The 19,052-nt window shown below is 48.0% G+C and overlaps 1 protein-coding gene across 1 annotated transcript in view; it reads left to right on the top strand.

Moving 5' to 3' along the window:
- PTGIS (prostaglandin I2 synthase) overlaps window positions 1-19,052 on the top strand; it is a 39,967-nt gene that overhangs the window by 14,443 nt on the left and 6,472 nt on the right. Inside the window, exons 5-6 of the mRNA XM_065892462.1 lie at window positions 2,298-2,449; window positions 12,369-12,550. Of these exons, the coding sequence (XP_065748534.1) occupies window positions 2,298-2,449; window positions 12,369-12,550 (334 nt within the window). The remainder of the gene's footprint in view (window positions 1-2,297; window positions 2,450-12,368; window positions 12,551-19,052) is intronic.

Genomic DNA, 19,052 nt, shown 5'->3' with positions numbered 1-19,052 from the left:
TTTATGGCTCCTAGCGCCACCTGTAGGTCATGTGTGTATTTATAGGTCGTGTAATTATTTATTGCCTGTCTTCAGCCGTGTCAGGTGTTATTTTGATGTGGAGGCGCCACAGGAAGGGCCTTCATGTCCACAGTGTGAAACCTCGCGGTCTTCCTGGTTTTCTTGTCTTTTGGGGAGGGGTTATTTTTCATCGCCTATTTCTGGTAGATATTTTATCTAAGGAACTAGTTTTCTGCTTTAAGAAAAAAACCAGTGCAAGTAGGATGACAAATGGTGACAGGTGTTTAACTGCAGTGTCACAGAGACCGCAGGGCCTGACCCTGCCAGCTTGTTTCCGTCTAAGAGGGGTGGCCGTGACTCCACTTCTGCCCAGGGCTGCCAGGCGGGACTGTAGGCTGCCAGTGGTCAGCCTTTCTCCTTTTTCAAAATGAGATGGAGGGGGAAATCCAGATTTTGTATGAATTTCCCCAAATGTTTAAATATGCATTCGGTTGTTTTTAGGAAAACTCTATTAACCAAACAACACACGTTTCTGGACTGAATCTAGATTGTAGGATGCACCTTTACAACTTCTGCCATAAGGAGACTGAGGACATTCTTCTGAAGAAGAGGGATCCAGGGGCTTACATGTCTGGAGGAAAAGGAGGAGGGAATTCCTTCTGGGCTGATGCAGAGGCCTCAGTAGGGCCGACGGGTTAGACTCTATAGGTAGCTCGTTTCAGCTGTCCTGAAGGAAGGATTGCTTCCTTTTAGTCCAGTTGGATGGGCAGGTCTTGAACTCGCCATCTCTGGGGGGCATGGAGGCCAAAACTGGATGAGGGGAAGGTGAATGGGATGCAGGGAAAAGGTGGGACAGTAGCTTGGATAACTGAGCTCAGAATCATGGTGACCCCATATTTTCTTCCAAGATCAGTGTTCTCAGGATTAAGTTCTAACTATCCATGCATCCATCCACCCGTCCTCCCGCCCATCCATCCATTCATCCATTGATAGAACATTTATTGAAGACCTACTACGTGTCTACACTGTGTGAATGATGGACAAAGTGGGGACCAGACAGGCCTTTCTCAGCCCCATCCTCCCTCATTCCTGCTTCTTTCCTCTCCTTCTCCGGAAAATCCCTGTCCTGGGAGACCCAGGAGGGCCTGAGGGGGCTGCATTAGGGCTTCACGGTGTCTCTCTCAGAAGTCCTGGCCCCTCTCACCACGTGGAAAAAGTGAAAACCTGTGGTTTTCCTCCTAGGACTGAGGCCAGTGGGGCTGGACTCCTGGAGCATTAAAAAGTGGCTGGTGGGGCTTCCCTGGTGGCGCAGTGGTTGGGAGTCTGCCTGCCGATGCAGGGGACGCGGGTTCGTGCCCCGGTCTGGAAAGATCCCACATGCCGCGGAGCGGCTGGGCCCGTGAGCCATGGCCGCTGAGCCTGCGCGTCCAGAGCCTGTGCTCCGCAACAGGAGAGGCCACAGCAGTGAGAAGCCCGCGTACCGCAAAAAAAAAAAAAAAAAAAAAAGTGGCTGGTGGTGAAAACATTTCCTCTGAGAGCATTCCTGTAGGCAGTGTGTGTGTGTGTGTGTGTTTTGAGTGTGTGTGTGCAGACTCCCAGGGTGCTCCGCGCCGGCCCCTCACTCTCCAGTCCAGCACCTGGGCCGGCAGTACCTGGCAGCGCCCTGACCTGGCTGTGGTTGCTTCCTTGGCTCTGGGCCTTTGCAGGGACTGTGCCCTCTGCCCGAACCCCTTTCCCCTGCTTATCCTGCAGGTCTCAGCTTAGACCTGCCTCCTCCAGGGAGCCCATCCTGACTCCATCTCCAGGGGCAGGAGCCTCCTTTCCTGATCGGTGCCCCCATCTTGCCCCACTGGCCACCCCTCACTCTGCTCTGCTCGCCAGCCTCCGGGTAGCGCCTCCACACTCTGCCTCCTTCCCGCCGGAGGTTGGCTCTTCCCTGCGCCTCAGGCCCCTCCCTCTGCTCCTCCCACGCTGGCTCCTTCTCATCCTTCACCGAGAGCCCCTCCCCACCCTCTCCCTCTTTGTCCCTCCCTCTGAGCCCCAGCTGACCTATGACTCATCCACTCGTTTCTCTGTATGTCTGTCTCCCTCATTAGAGTGTTGGCTCCATGGGTGTGTGAGGGTTTTGTCTGTTTTCTTCTCTGCTGACGCTGTGGCCCAGAGAGGTCCCTGACACATGGTAGGAAAATCAGGTGCTCCTCAGGTGTACAAATGAAGAAAACGTGTAGGCAGCCCTGGGAGGGTTCGGCCGGGAGTATCCAAAGACAACCCCCTGACCAGCTGTTTGCCGCCCCCAGAGCCGGCTACCTGACTCTGTACGGTGTTGAGGCACCGCCACACACCCCGGAGAGCCAGGCCCTGGACCGCGTCCACTCAGCCGATGTCTTCCACACCTTCCGCCAGCTTGACCTGCTGCTCCCCAAACTGGCACGTGGCTCCCTGTCAGTGGGTAAGCGCCATGGGGGCCCTGGTGGGTGGTGGAGCTAATGGAGGGACCCAGAGAGGGAGGATCATAGACAACATAGGAGGAAAGACGTTCTAATGCCCTTAAAGGTAGTGAGATCCCCGTCACTGGGGTATGCAAGAGCAGAGTGGTGGGGAGGCGAGCTTGGACTAGAGCTGGGGTTCCTGGTGGAAATTCTGGTACAGCACATCTAGAGTGGGGCCTGGGGACCTTGAGTGTGTGTGTGTGTGTGTGTGTGTGTGTGCTCCTTTTCTAGTTTATGATTTAATTTGCTCTAGAATTTTTTACAAGTAGTTTATGCTGATTATAAGAAATTCAAGCCATATAGAATAATTTAAAAGGAACAATAAAAGAATTCTCCAACTTCTCCCCATCCCAGCCCACCACTCCCGCTCCCATCCACAGAGGTGACCATTATTACTAGCTTGGAGTATATCCTGCAGAATTCTTTCTAAACACACACACACACACACACACACACACAGAGTTGTGTGTCATTTTTTTTTCTATTTTTAAGGTTTTTAATTTCTCTTTTTTACTGAGGTATAATTTATGTACAGGAAAGCACACATGTCCTAAATGCACAGCTTAGAAGTAAATCTAAACTTTTTATTCCCTTTCCCAGTCAATATCCACCCCCCAGAGTTAACCACTGTATGGATTTCTTTCACCTCAGCTTAGTTTTACCTGTTCTTACACTTCCTTTAAAACGAATCATACAACATGTGCCCTTTCATGTCTGATTTCTTTCACTCAGCTTCATGTGTGTAAGATTCATGCAGGTTGAATGTATCTATAGTTTGTTCTTTTTCGTTGCTGTGAAGTATTTCATTAGTGTAATAACCACAATTTGTCATCCATTCCTGGTTGATGGACATCTTGGTGGGTTCTGGTTTCTGGTTTGGTTAGCTTGTTACGAACATTCTTGAGCATGTCTTTCTGAGCACACATGCCTTCGTTTCTCTTAGTTATCAGCCCTGTGCTTTTATAACATCGACCTAGCACACTGGAGAGGCATTGTTCCGCTATTTAGCATTTTCACTGAACTCCACATCTAGAACTTTCCACATCGGTTTGTAAAAACCCACGTCATTCATTTCTGTGGACTCAATATTGGTAAAGAGCTTCCTGCTGGATTCAGAGTGCCAGGGCCATAGGAACCACTGGACTGCATTCTTCCCTGGCCACTGTGTCTCAGACTTCCCCAGTGAGAAGAATCCTCTGGGGTCCTTGTTAATAAGACAAGTCACCCAGCCCCATCATGGTCCATTTGAATCTGAATCTCCAGTGAGGCTGGGACACTGCATGTATGACAGGTGCTGTAGGAAGGTTGAGAAATAACTGTGTGTCCTGGTCTCAGGTACTTGCAACAAGACCTGAATTCAGATCCCTACTGTGCTGCTTCCTTGCTGGTGATTTGGGGCAAGTTACTTAACTTCTTTTTTTCTTTTTAATTAATTAATTAAAATTTTTTTGGCTGCGTTGGGTCTTTGTTACTGCGCACAGACTTTCTCTAGTTGCAGCAAGTAGGGGCTACTCTTCGCTGGGGTGCACGGGCTTCTCACTGCGGTGGCTTCTCTTGTTTCAGAGCACAGGCTCTAGGTGTACGGGCTTCAGTAATTGTGGCACGTGGGCTTAGTAGTTGTGGCTTGCGGGCTGCAGAGCGCAGGCTCAGTAGTTGTGGCACATGGGCTTAGTTGCTCCGTGGCATGTGGGATCTTCCCGGACCAGGGCTTGAACCCGTGTCCCCTGCATTGGCAGGCGGATTCTTAACTACTGTGCCACAGTTGTTAAGAATAGGGAAATTAAGAGTAGGGAAGTCCCTACCTAACTTCTTTTTGCCCTAGATCTTTTCTCCGGAGGACAGTTGAAGGCAGTGGTCAAGACAGACTCTGGGCTCAGGTGGCTTGAGGTGGTTTACTAGCTCTTATGTAATCTCTGTGTGCCTCAGTGATCCCATCTGTAAAATGGGAAGAACAGTAGGATCTTCCTAGAAGGTGGCTGTTAGGATTGGCTGAGGTAATAAAGAAAAAACGCTACTTGTTGAGCATTTTCTTTGGTGCCAGATACCAGGTTAAACATTGTCTCATTCAGTGCTCACAACAGCTCATGACCCCATTTCATTTATTTATATATTTTTAAGAATGAAACTTTAACACATTAGATTGTTTAAATTAAAAAAGAGGGCTTCCCTGGTGGTTAAGAGTCTGCCTGCCGATGCAGGGGACACAGGTTCATGCCCCGGTCTGGGAAGATCCCACATGCCGTGGAGCGGCTGGGCCCGTGAGCCATGGCCGCTGAGCCTGCGCGTCCGGAGCCTGTGCTCCACAACGGGAGAGGCCACAACAGTGAGAGGCCCGCGTACCGCAAAAAAAAAAAAAAAAAAAAAAAAAAAAGAAACATATTCTTGTGGTAGATGTAGGCAGTAAAAAGTAATAATACTCAGTCTTCCAAGCTCAGCTTCCTATGGAAACCAACGTTAACATGCTGATGTATCCCTTCACAGTGTTTTATAGGGATACTCTATTTTGAAAATGGAGACAAATATATGTATCTAAAGTGTCACTGTGTATTTATAGAAAGGGATTATATCTATTAACTGCAACTTACTTTTTTAACCTAACGATATACAGTCTCCCTTGTCAATACAAACATCTAGAGGCATTAACCAATGCACTTAGATAAGAGAAATCAATTACCAATATAAGAATGAGTAAAGAAGAAATAAAAGTATCCCTATTTGCAGATAATCTGATGCTATACCCAGAAAACCCCAGCAAATCTATGATAAAACTAACTCAAGCAAAAATGAATATAGCAAAGTAGAGGTCAATATTTAGGCAGCCATCCCCCTCCAATGGATATTTATAATTGTTTCCTTTTTCATGTGTGTTACTGTTTTAGTATTTCCTTGTACTTGTATCTCTTCTACCATCTGGTGATTTTATTTCTCTCTAACAGTTTCCTGGAAGTGGGTTTGCTGGGTCAAAGGGCATGCACATTAAAATTTATTTTATTTATTTATTTTTTTGCGGTACGCGGGCCTCTCACTGTTGTGGCCTCTCCCGTTGCGGAGCACAGGCTTCGGACGCGCAGGCTCAGCGGCCATGGCTCACGGGCCCAGCCGCTCCGTGGCATGTGGGATCTTCCCAGACCGGGGCATGAACCCGTGTCCCCTGCATCGGCAGGCAGACTCTCAACCACTGCGCCACCAGGGAAGCCCTAAAATTTTTATTAGCTGTTGCCACATCATTTCCAAAACCATGGAGCGATTCATATGCCTACCCAAAGGAAAGGAGTCTGCTCTTTCCCCACCAGATTTTTTCAGTCTTTCCATTTGTTTGCCAATCTAATGGACAGAGGTGGGTGACTTGTTTTAATTTGCATTTCCCCACCACCTTGTCAACGTGCCATTATCGGTGTTTAAATCCTTGCCAATCTGATGGGCAAAAAAGGGCATCTGGCTTTATGGGCATTTCCCTGACTACTGTAGGAGACATCTTTTAGTGTTACCAGCCATTTGCTTTTCCTCTTTGTGAGTTGCCTGTTCATGACCCTTAATGTCTTTTTAGAGACGACTCCGTATCTTATTGAATCCTGCCATCAGTGCTGGAAAGTCGGTATTATTAAATTCATTTTGCAGGTAAAGAAACTGAGGCTCAGAAAGGTGAAGTCACTTGTCATAGACACACAGCTGGTAGGTGGCAGAGCCAGCAAGATGGAAACTTGGTCTGTCTGCTTGCAAAAGCTAGTGCATAAAGCACTGACACGTGCCGGCATGGATTGCTTCTCCAGGAAAGAGTAGTTTCTCTGCTGCCGTTTCCTCCATACAGATGCTGCAGGGGAGTCTGTGTAGATGCAGAGGGGAACTCTCCTTGTTTTTCTGGGAGCAGCTCTGGGCTGGGTATGGGAAGGCTGCACTTCCCGGTATGGACAGCAGGTGGAGATGTTGGGGAAGGTTTCTCAGCTAGGGACTGGAGGCTGAGGTGCAGAACGGCCCTCAGACCTGGTTGTGGGCATGTGAGGCTATGCAGCTTCTTTCGAAGAGTGATTTGGTAGAAACTATCAACATATAAAGTACACATTCCTTTGATCCTGTACTTCCACTTCTTGGAATTACCCCACAGAAATGCTTGCATGTGTCTGCGGATCCACAGATATTCATTAGCATGTCACTTGTTTTAGCAAACCCTAAAAACAACCTAAATGTCCCCCGTAGTAGCTGATGAAATAAATTATGCTTTCACACAAAGGAAAGCTATGCAACTGTAGAAAGTAATGGGATATACTGCTATAGGCTGAAATCTACTGTTGTGAAAAAGGTGCAGAACAGACGGTAGGGGGGTGTGTGTGTGTTTGTGTTTAAATGTGGGAGCATTTATAGATTTTTGCCTCTGGAAAAGCTGAGATGGGATGGAGAGAATCTTACACCCATTTGAACCCTTAGAGTTTCTTTCTTTCTTTTTCTTTTATTATTATTGTTGTTGTTGTTTACCATTTACATGCATTATTCCTCCTCTGCTTTTAGAAATGTAAACATTTTAAAAGAAAATTGACCCTTTTGGAGACCCTTAGACCACTGAGTCTGGTGCTTCTCATACAGGAGGGAGTTGGGGGGCAGTAGGGAGTTAGAGCCCCAAGCTAAGCATACTGCTTCTTTCTGGAATAATCATTTCACTGGATTATTATTATTTATTTAAATATTGTTTTGGGGAAAAAAAGCATTCTTATATTAAAGAATCACAGGGTCTAATGCAAAAATCAAATGCATTTTAAAGGTAAAACACAAGGCTTTTAAAATAAAAACATGTCTCCGCTGGGGGCCTCTCTGAACTGTACCCTCAGGTCTCCAGTGGTCAGAGGTGTTTCCATGCCTAGTCCTCTTGCTTTACAAATGGAGAGACTGAGGCCCAGAGATGGACAGGGCCTCAGCCAAGCCCACACAGCATGGGAGGTCTGACATTAAACCTGTTTCTCCTGCCTCTGACCAAGTTACCTGTCACATGAGCCGGCCAGTTCTGATTCACAGCGTTGAGTCATTACACTGGGGCTGATGAATAATACCTTATAAAAATGGCAGGTTGGGCTTCCCTGGTGGCACGGTGGTTGAGAGTCCGCCTGCCGATGCAGGGGACGCGGGTTCGTGCCCCGGTCCGGGGAGATCCCACATGGCGCGGAGCGGCTGGGCCCGTGAGCCATGGCCGCTGAGCCTGCGCGTCCGGAGCCTGTGCTCCGCAACGGGAGAGGCCACAACAGTGAGAGGCCCGCGTACCGCAAAAAAAAAAAAAAAAATGGCAGGAATGTAGCAAGTACAACTTAACCAAACCCCTGCCAGTACAGAGTGTGTTCTGTGTGTGATCTTTTTGAGTCCTCCTAATGATCCTGTGAGCCAGGTTGCCTCCATTTTACAGATGGGGAACTGAGACTCAGAGATACAAAGTGATTTGCCCAAGATCATCCTTCTAGGAAGGGGCTGAGCTGGGATTTCAACCTGGGTCTCTGTGGCTGCAAACTGGGTGTTCGTTACCTCACAATTTATTATTATTTCTTACTTATAGAAATAATACATGAATATATTCTCCTTGGACTAATAATTTACTAACATTCATTAAGCTTTGTTTAATAATATAGCTAATGTTTATTAGGCCTGTGCTAGGCATCCCTCTTTGGACTTTATATGTTAATGCATTCAATCCCTGTATAACCCTATGTGATGAGTACTCTTACCTCAATTTATAGGTAAGAAAACTGAGGTGTTCAGAGGTGAGGTGCCTTGTTCAAGGTCAGGCACTCTGCTCCAGAATTGGGGCTATTAACTTGGCTCCCCAGCCTCTTGTGGAAAAAAAAATCAAATATTACAGAAAAGGCAAATTCTCTTTTGACCACACTCCCTCTACATCTATCACCAAGGTAACCATTGTTATCAGTTTGGTGTTATCCTGCTAGAACAGTGCTATCCTGTAGAAATAGAATGCCAGTCATTTATGTAATTTTAAATTTTCTAGTAGATGCATTAAAAAAAAAGGAAGAGGTGAAATCAATTTTATAAAATATAAATCAATTTTATAAAATATAAAAAATATTATATTTTTTCTTTAACCCAGTATATCTAAGATATTAGCATTTCAGCATGTAATTAGTATAAAAATTCTTGCGATATTTTACATTTTGTTTCTCATGCAAGACTTGAAATCTGGGGTGTACTTTTTACTCATAGCACGTCTCAGTTCCAGGCGGCCACATTTCACGTACTCAGTAAGCACATGTGGCTTGTGGCTTCCTTCCTGGACAGAGCAGTTCTAGACCCTTCTCCACATGGTAAAATACAGTACAAGCCCCAATTATACTCTGATCTAAATGCACAGCAAACCCTGGTTTTCCCAGTGGGAAAGTTTTTTTGTTTTGTCTTGCTTTGTTTTTTTGGTCAACCTAAACATGGAAATAATTAGGACTGGAAATGAAATAACGTCTCCTTATTTATTTATTTAGGTACGCGGGCCTCTCACTGTTGTGGCCTCTCCCGTTGCGGAGCACAGGCTCCGGACGCGCAGGCCCAGCGGCCATGGCTCACGGGCCCAGCCGCTCCGCGGCATGTGGGATCTTTCCAGACCGGGGCACGAACCCGTGTCCCCTGCATCGGCAGGCGGACTCCCAACCACTGCGCCACCAGGGAAGCCCCGATGTCTCCTTATTGATTTTGTTGAACATCCCTCGTTAAGCTCACATGTTATATAAACTAACCGTTTAGAAATGTTGCTTTCTTCCCATGCTCACATTTCAGGAATTGGCTTATTCAGACTCCACCTTTGACACCTGCGTCTTCCCCATCAGCGGGATCCCAGGTGGAGTCACCAAACTCAGTTTTTCAGAACCCCTCTTCTTCACTCCCGATCATCTGTTTGAAATACAGAATGAGCTTTTTGAATCTGTAAGTCTATGAATCTGTGATCTTTCGCTGGAAATGTTTTACAGGGATGGGGGTGGTGCCAGATTTTGAACATGTTTCACGTGGTTCAAACATTGAAAATATGAAATAGTAACAGTGAAAAGTCTCCCCTCCCTTTTTGTCATCCCTCCTTCCACCCAATTCCCACTCTCCACAATTGGCTGCTTTTATTAGTTTCTCGTGGATCCTTCCAGAGTTCCTGTACACAAATACAAGCAAATGTGCTATATTCTTGTTTTTCTCTTTTGCCCACAAGTGCATAGTAAACACACTGATGTAGACACTTTGCCTTTTTCTAACAATGTAGAGTAGCAATAGCTAACTCTTGTGTAAGATTTCGTGTATCCTGCACCGTTCTAAGAGCTCTCCAAATGTTAAGCAGATTTGATCAAATTACTGCTATATTTTTTTTTACTTGTTTTTTTGCCAATCCAATTTTTTATTATACACCACCATCTTTGGCTTATTTGCCAAATGACATTCACATATCTTCCTGTTTTCTTAGTGGTGGTAAAATATATATAACATAAAATTTACCATTTAAACCATTTTAAGTATAAAATTCAATAAATAAACTTCACAGTGTTGTGTAGCCATACCATTATGTATTTCCAGAAGTTTTTCATCATACCAGAAGATCTGTATCCATTAAATAATAACTCCCCATCTCTCCCTCCCTCCACCCCTATTAACCTGTATCCTACTCTCTGTCTCTATGAATTTGCCTATTCTGAGTACCTCGTATAAGTGGAATCATGCAATATTTCTCTTTTTGTGTCTGCCTTATTTCACTTAGTATAACCTTCTCAGGATTCATCCATGCTGTAGCATGCATCAGAATGTCCTTCTTTATAAGGCTGGATAATATTCCATTGTATGCCTATGCCACCTCTTGTCTACCTATTCATCTGTTGATGGACACGGGTTATTTCGACCTTTTGACTATTGTGAATAATGCTGCTATGAACGTGGGTGTATACAAGTATCTGTATGATGTGCAAATATTTTCTCCCATTCTGTCGGTTGTCTTTGCATACTGCATTGCTTTTGAAAGTCATCCTTAAAAGCCGTATTTACAGTGACATTCAAGACCTGCACCTGTGCTGGCAGACCTTAAAAAATGCCAGTCATTTCTAAATCTGCGTTAAATTTCCCCTCCTTTTTTAAGCATTTTAATTTAATTTTATTTTGATTCTTCTCTCTCTTTTTTAATTAATTTATTTATTTGTTTTTGGCTGCAATGGGTCTTCGTTGCTGCGCGTGGGCTTTCTCTAGTTGCGGCGAGCAGGGGCTACTCTTCGTTGCGGTATGCGGGCTTCTCATTGCGGTGGCTCCCCTCGTTGCGGAGCACAGGCTCTAGGCACGTGGGCTCAGTAGTTGTGGCTCACGGGCTCTAGAGCACAGGCTCAGTGGCCATGGCTCACGGGCTTAGTTGCTCCGCAGCATGTGGGATCTTCCCAGACCAGCACTCAAACCCGTGTCCCTTGCATTGGCAGGCGGATTCTTAACCACTGCGCCACCAGGGAAGCCCTTTACCTCCTTTTGTTACCAATCTCATCAGATCCGTCCTGTAAGTAAGCATCTAGAACCAGCATCAACTGAGGTGGCTTCAGCACCTCCTGCACCCTGCACCCACCTGTTTAAAATCTCCGTGCGCCTGGGCCGCACCCCCAGAGATTCTGATGAGATTGGTGGGGGTGGGGTGGGGACCTGAGCAGCCAGAGATTTAAACCTGCCTGGTGATGCTCCAGTACCTGAAAATTTGGGAAAGAGGGAAATCATGTATTTCAGATAACAATTGGCCTCACTGGTTTAAATTGAGAAGTATGTCACCTGAAAGTGTCTAGAGGTTGAAGAAAAGCATAGGGAGCATATTATTTGAAAACGTTAACTAATGCACTCGAATAAGTGTCGCCCGTGTTTTACATCCTGTAACGTGCAGCCTGGTTTAGAGCCACTGGGTGGATGGACCTTCCTGAAACACTGCTTTGTGGCTCAGAAAAGTCAATGAGAGAGTTTCTAGTACTTTGGAATTTTGTAGCAATCCAAGTGACTCCCCCTTTTCCAAGGAGTGATTTTGGAACAACCAAATCTTATATTTGCACATATATATATGTCAGTACAGCATCATCTTGTAGCATTAATACAATAAATAAATAAGCATCTGACTTTATTCCTTCAATGGTCTGCCCGTGTGGGCCCGGTGAGGGCTGGACATAAAGAACTTCCTCATTGGTTTTCACTGCTTCACGGTTTTCCAGAATGTAAACACACCATCGTTTATTTAATGGTGTTTTCGAACTGGTGATCCGTGAGCCAGTTTAACTTGAGATGCTTTTGTGGCCTGTGCGGTGATTAAAAATTTCTTACTGAGATGCTAACTTTAAAACACATGAGAAGATTCCCCCTGAACATCTGGATTTCAGTTTCTTCTAGAAACCCAGGCTCCCTGGCTGGGCTGGGCTGGTCGGTGGAGCTGAGTGGAGCCACCCGACCCTCCCGTTGGGCCCCTTCCTGTCCCTCCCTCATTCACTTTACCTGCCTTTCCTGCAGGTAGTTGAGTTTGAGACCCCAGACCAACCTGTCCCCTCTTGGCGGTCAGTTCGGTTGTTACCCCTGAGTGACGCTGTGCTGAGTGTGCTCTCAGGGTCTCCCCGCCCACGTGGGCTGGTGTCCCTCTGGGGTCAGACCCCAGGAAGGCAGAATGTGGCTCCCCGTTTCCGGCCCCTCCCCCTGCTGTGCCGAGAAGCCCATTCATTTAGCAAATGTTGATTGAGTGCCTCCTCTGGGCCAGGCCAGCATTTAAGGGCTGGGTCCCTGTCGCCTCTTTCCCACAGGAACTCCCCATCCCCTGGGGTGACACCTGGAAGACCCTTGGCCTAATGGGAGGTCAGGGCTGGGTGACCCTGGGCTGGAGGTGGATCTGTAACCCTCATCCTCTGTGCTCCGTCCCTGCAGGGGATAAGGACCAGGTGTGCAGGGTCAAAGGCCACCTGTGGAAGCTGTTGTCCCCAGCCAGGCTGGCCACTCGGGCCCACCGGAGTAAATGGCTGGAGAGTTACCTGCTGCACCTGGAGGAGATGGGCGTGTCGGAGGAGATGCAGGCGCGGGCTCTGGTGCTGCAGCTCTGGGCCACACAGGTGGGTGTGTGCAGGTGTGGACGTGAGGCTGTGCACGAGTGCTTGTGTGTTGTGTGTGCACTCGTGTGTGTGTGTGCCACCAGGCACACTTAGGCACACGCCTGCGAGCACATATGCATGTGCCTGCACGGGCGCTCACATCTGGGTGCAGGTAGGTGTACACAGTGCGCCACTGTGAGTATGGCTGTGGGTCGGTGCGCACACACCCAGCTGTCTGCCCCAGTTCCCTGACTCTCTTAACTGTCAAACAGTCTCATGACCAGGATCATTCATTCGATATATATGTTTTTAATTTGGAAAAACATCAGACTTACAGAGGAGCTGTATGAATAGTCTAGTGAACTCATATATACTTCACCTTGATTCCCCAGTTTTAAACATTGGACCACATTTGCTTTCTCTCTGTCTCCTCCTGTGCGTATCTTATTGAACCATTTGCAAATTAGTTGCAGACATCATGATTCTTGGCCCCTAATTACTTCAGCGTGCCTCTCCCAGGAGGAAGAATATTCCCTTACATCATCATTTGATCAGCACAGTGATCAAATTCAGGACAGTTAACCCAGACAGAGGATCATTATCTAATATACGGTCCACATTCCAATTTTGCCCGTTGTCTTAATAATACTCTTTATGGCTCATCTTGGTCCAGCATCCAGCTCAGGATCACACACTGCATTTAGTCATTCTGCCTTTTTAGTTTTCTTTGATACGGAACAGTTTTGGTGCCTTTAGTTGTTTTTCACGACCTTGAGATTATTGAAGTATGCAGACCAGTTATCTTGAAGACTCATTTAAAAGTTCCACTGAGTACTTACCACGGACCTCAAAGACCCTGCTCTGTGTTGCTTTTGTTTCAGCCAGGGGCAGGGGTGGGGCAGACATCAGGGAAAGAGATATAGGGTGATTTTAGATGCTGATATGCAGGATATAAAACAGGGTCATGACTAGATAGGTCCTGGGGGTCTGCTCTGGCCAGGGTGGCCTCTCTGAGGAGGAGATGACTGAGCTGAACCCTGGATGATAAGAAAGATCTAGATTTGGGGACTTGGGGGAAGATGTGGGGATAGAGTATTCCAGGAAGGGGAGGTGGTGGCCATGGAGATGAGGAAGAAGTGGATAGATTCTGGAAACCAAGGGAAGACAGGGCCAGTGAAGCTGCTGAAGGACTAGATATTGGAGTGAGAGAAAGCTGGGCTGAGGGTGCTGCATCTCCAGGCCTGGCTGCTGCCCTCGCCCCAGCCCTGAGCCCCCTCCTTCTTTGGGCCCCATCTCGGCAGTGACAGTTACACAGGCTGACATTTCTGGGTAATTCCTCTCCCATTGACTTACGACTTATTTTTAGTTTTTTCCCAGAGCCATTAACTGTCCTTGCAGGCAGAGGCTGGGAAGGGTTGGGGGCTGGGTTTAATCAGCAGTTGGGGCCCCATTAGTGTCTAATAACATATTTATGGGCAGTGACTTGGGACTCCAAACTGTCCCCATAATCCCCTATGGAAATTGACCTCTGTCAGCAGAACTGGATGCTGGCCTAGGGGCTTGAGTGGCAGCAAGCCCGGCAAACAGCCTTTGGCGGGGCCAGGAGAACTGGGCAAGAGTTGGGGTCAGGGTATCCTCTGAGATTGAGTTGTTGGCAGCGTCCAGAATTCAGGCAGGTGGAAGACCCTTCAAGATCTCGAGTCTTTTGAGAGTAGGGCCAAGAGGCTGGGTAGCCCAGTGGTTTGGGGCACAGGCTCTGTGGACAACCTGCCTGAACTTGGATCCTGACTTTACCACTACTTGGCAAGTCAGTTCCTTCTTAGTGCCTCGCTTTACTCCTCCATAAAATAGAGACGGCAGGACCTTCCTCAAGGCATTGTGGGGAGGATGAAAGGAAGCAATCCATGTAAAGTCCTGTAACTGTGCTTGGCAGGTAACTAGCTCAATAAACATATTCAGGAAATACTTAGTGAGGGCCCACTGTGTGCCAGGTACCATTCTAGAAGCTGGGAAGAGAGCAGTGAGCAGAACAAAGACCCCTGCCCTTAAGGAGCTGACATCGTGGTGGGAGAAGACAGACAATTAACTAAACACGTAAGTATGTCAAATGTATTACAGATCATAAGTTCTGTGGAGAACAGATAAAGCAGGGAAAGGGGATGGCGGCAGGAGTGAGGAGGGCCTGCTTTTTCGAGTGGTCAAGGAAGGCCTCACCAAGAGGGTGACATCTTAGCAGAACCTCAAAGCAAGTGAGAGAGTGAGCCATGTAGCTGTGTAGGATGGGGGAGGAGGTGGGCAGCAAGTGCAAAGGCCCTGAGGTGGGGATGAGGGTGATGCGGCAGGGAGGTAGCAGGTGCCACACCATGCAGGACCTGTAGGCCATGGGGAGCACTTTTGGCTCTTCCTCTGAAATGGAAACCCTTTAAAGGCTGTGAGCAGAGGAGTGACATGGCCTGCCTTCTGCGTTAGAGGGGTCATTCTGGCTGCATTGCTGAGAATAGACTGTAGTGGGGGGAGTGGAGGCAAGGAGACCAGGGAGGAGGCCACAGCAATATCCAGGCAAGAGAGGATGGTGCTGGACCAGAGGGCAGAAGGGAGAGGGATTGGCTTCTGGACATATTTCCAGGTAGAGTCAACAGGCTTTGCTCTTGGATGGGATATTAGGAGAAGATGTCAACCAGGATGACTCCAGGCTTGGGCGTGAGTAGCAGGAAGGCTGAAGTTGAGGAAGATGGTGGAAGGAGTGACTTTTGGGGGAGAAAGTCGGGGGTTTGTTTGGGGCATGTTGAGTTCTAGGTGGAGAGCGGGCAGGTAGGAGCGCCTGGAGAAAAGAAGAGTCTGGGGTCCAGGGTTAAGGTCTAGGCTGGACATGTTGGGGGGTTGACAGCGCAGAGATGGTTGTTCAAGGGTGGATGGAGAAGCGGGCCAAGCCCTGGGCCTCTCCAGCGTGGGGGTCAGAAAGATGAGGAGAGCCAGCAAGGGAGACGAGGAGCCACCAGGGAGGAGAGCTCGGAGGGAGCGCCACCCAGAGGCCAGCTGCAGAAAGTGTTCCAAGGGGTTGAGAAATGGTAGCTGGGATTGCTGTCGTCAGATCTGAGTGAGGAGTAATCATTTCAAAAGATACTGTTGAGCGCTTACCCTGTGCCAGTCACCCGACTGAGCACTTTACAAACATCATCTCACAGGATCCTCGAAAAGCCTCCGTGAGTCCAGAGCCCCAGACCTGGGATCTAGGCTGATGGAGGGGTCAGGGGGTCTCCAGCATCCAGGGGCTAGAGGAGGGCCTGGTGGGCTGAGATCCAAGGTCCAGGCAGGGGAAGAGGCTGGCTCCTAGGGGACGTGGGCCGGGTTGGGGTGGGCTGAGTGGGCGGAGGGAGGAGGGCTCCCAGAGGCCTGCCCCTGCGGGCCCATCATGGTCCGGGCTGCTCTCCCAGCTCTGAGCTGTCAGGCAATGGGCGGCTCTGCTGACCACGGTAGTGCTGGGACTGACACCGCTAGCTGTCGCGGCCCCATCAGTCAAGTTTCATTCTTCTCTTCCTTCTCCACGTCTGCCTTGGCTCAGCAGCCATGGCTGCAGGAACTCCTGGGTGGTCCTGAGCGGGGGGAGGCGGACTGTGGGAGCTGCACGGGCACGGGGTTTACAGATGCTCAGCTGCTCAGTGGAGATGATCGCAATCGTGATCATGGAGGCACCGCAACGTGAGGATGAAAAGCAAAAGCAGTGTTTCGAGTGAGACAGACTCGGGTGGAATCCCAGCTCTGCCACTGACTAGTTGTGTGACCTTGAATAGATCACTTCACTTTTCTGGGCTTCAATTTCACCATCCAAAAGGAGGAGGTAATAAGAATAATAGCTGTGCACAGAATTGGGTTTTTCCCCTTCGGTAGTTTCATTTTGAGATAATTTTAGGTTATAGAAGAGTTGCAAAGACAGTACAGAGAGTTCCCAAATACCCTTCGCCCAGCTCCCCCCAGTGTTAACCTCTTACAGAACCACCGTGCATGTGGGAAAACTAGAAATCAGCGTTGGTACATTACTATTAATTGAAAGTCCATACTTTATCCAGACTTCCCCAGTTTTTCCACTACTGTCCCTTTTCTCTTCCAGGATCCAATCCAGGACCTACTTTGCACTTAGAGTATTCTTTTATTCCCTTAGAAAAAAATTTTAATCACAGAAAAATGAAAATAAATGTAATCTGTGATCTCCCACCCCTCACCTCTGTGTTCTCTCACGCCTCAGATGGGCTTTCCCAGGTGGTGGCAGCAAAGGCCACCAGCAGCTCTTGGAAACTTGGCAGTCCCCATGGAGGAGGGATTCTTTCTCCCGTGAATTCCAGCACAAACCCCAAGTCTGATACCCACTGGCCCAGCTCAGGTCACCTGTCCCCTCTGAGTCCATCACTGACTGAGTGACCCAGGCTGGGGTCACATGGTCACACCTGAGGTCTGGAGGGGGTAGTTTCGCCCCAGACAATCCACGGGACTTCACATGAAGTGGAGGTAGTTCTCCGAAGGAAAATGGGCTGCTGTTACCCAAAGGCAGGGGAGTGGTGCGGGGCAGGCAGGGCTGCAGGTGTCCCCACTCCAGTTGGCTGACAGTGCGGAGAGGAGGCCACAAGGTGGCGCACGTGAGCCGCTGAGCACCGGGTCTGGCTCACAGTGCGCGCCCCCTGGAGGTCAGATACCGTCGTTCACAGAAAAGGTAGAACAGAGCACAGGCGCTGCTGGGTGGTGGACTTTTGCTGCAGTGGGAGGGAGGGAGATTAGACAGAAGTGTCCTCGTAAACGGAGGCAAGGTCCTGTGGGAGAACACTCAGCTTCCAGGGTAGTGGACTAAAGATCTCATGGCTGTGTGATCATACACACATGCAGGCTCACACATCGGTGCAGCTGGGCGGAAAGCAGTCTTCGTCACCTCCCTAACTTGCCACAGCTTCTTCCTGAAAGCAAAGTTAACCGAGCAGCCTTGTTTCCCACTCCTGCTTTGTAATTAATGAGTGGTGGCCCCCATCTGATCTTCTGGGCAGGTAAAATGGCCTTGGCACTGAGTTAACCCAAAGCTGAATTAATTATTTATCGCCTGCATTCCCCTGGCTGTTTAAGTGATGGACAGCAAGTGACCTTGCTTGTTTCAGCCGGACCTGAGGCTCTGGAGGAAATCTCAGAGAGAGTCCAAGGCCTCCATCGGTTCTCGAACCCGAGGGAGGGGCTGGTGGGAGAGGGAGACCACTTCTGAACACCTACCGTGTGCTCAGCCTGTGGGAGTCACTCGTATTCCTTGTGGCCGCCCCAGGAGTGGGCACGTATTTATTCCCATTTTACCAAGAGGGAGGTTCTGAAACCCAGAGAGGGGAGTGGCTTGTCCAGGGTCATAGGAAGTGGGCAGCTGGGATTTGAACCCAACTCTGCCTGGTCCTGGTCCTGGGCTGTGCCAGCCCACCTCCAAGGCTGCCTTGGAGGTCCCCAGCCCAAAGGAACGTAGATGTTTATTTGACAAATACCATTGAGCCCCCCACAATATGCTGGGCAGTGGGGAGGGACTAGGGCATGCTTAGTTTTCCTTTTCAGTAAGAAGGTGTGATAACGGTGCCTGCTTGATAGGAAGATTGAATGAGGGCACCTGGCACCTCTAAATTCACGGCAGCTAAAGAGAAAGAAAATCTGTTTCACCATCATTGATGCTTTGTGCATTTATTTTCTGCCTCTCTCCCCTCCCAGCTTCTGTCCCAGAGGAAACCTCAGTTGCCAGGTTCTTGAATCTCCTTCTAGAGATGGTCTGTGCTTCTTCATATATATCCCTCTTTAAATGTACACACAAATGGTAGCACGATGAGGCCCCGTCCCGCATCTTTTGCTTCAGTGCGTCTTGGCTACTGTCCCATATCAGCACGCACAAAGTCAGCTCCTTTTTAGCAACTTCCGGTGTCATCAGCCTATGGATGGATCATCATTTATCACACTGATCTCCTATTGAGGTTGCTTCCAATCTTTTCCTGTTACATCAGCACCGTGAGAAATATCCTTGTGCAAATGTCCTTTCGTCCATGTGCAATAGTGTCTGTAATTGAATTTCTGGGTAAACATGATATTTGATGACTCCTTAATATCCCATTATTAAGATTGGATAAGATAGTCATTTATGGTAGACAAAAATCTTCCTCCAAATCGAGGTTAATTGGTATTCCAACCATATCTAGAGTTCATTTAAGGATACCCCATCATATCTTAGCCACATGCCGAATACCGGAGTATTAAAATATTGAGCCAAGGCTGAAGCCTTGGGGCAAGAAATTTTATCCGTTTTACTAATTATTTACCTATTGGGAAGTTTTACATAATTTTTGTTCAAGAAACGAATAGCTTTCACAGTCATCACTGATTACTGCTGCTTTGCTATATATGCACACAATACTCAAATATTTGAAAGCAAACATTCAGATTTTGTACCAGTTTCTTATTATTGCATAACAACCAACCACAAAAACTCGGTGGCATACCTTGATGAGCGTTTATTTAACTC

The sequence above is a fragment of the Phocoena phocoena genome, chromosome 15, assembly GCF_963924675.1.
Source record: "Phocoena phocoena chromosome 15, mPhoPho1.1, whole genome shotgun sequence".
In the NCBI taxonomy this organism is placed as follows: Eukaryota; Metazoa; Chordata; class Mammalia; order Artiodactyla; family Phocoenidae; genus Phocoena; species Phocoena phocoena.
This window is presented reverse-complemented; position numbering and strand designations above follow the sequence as displayed.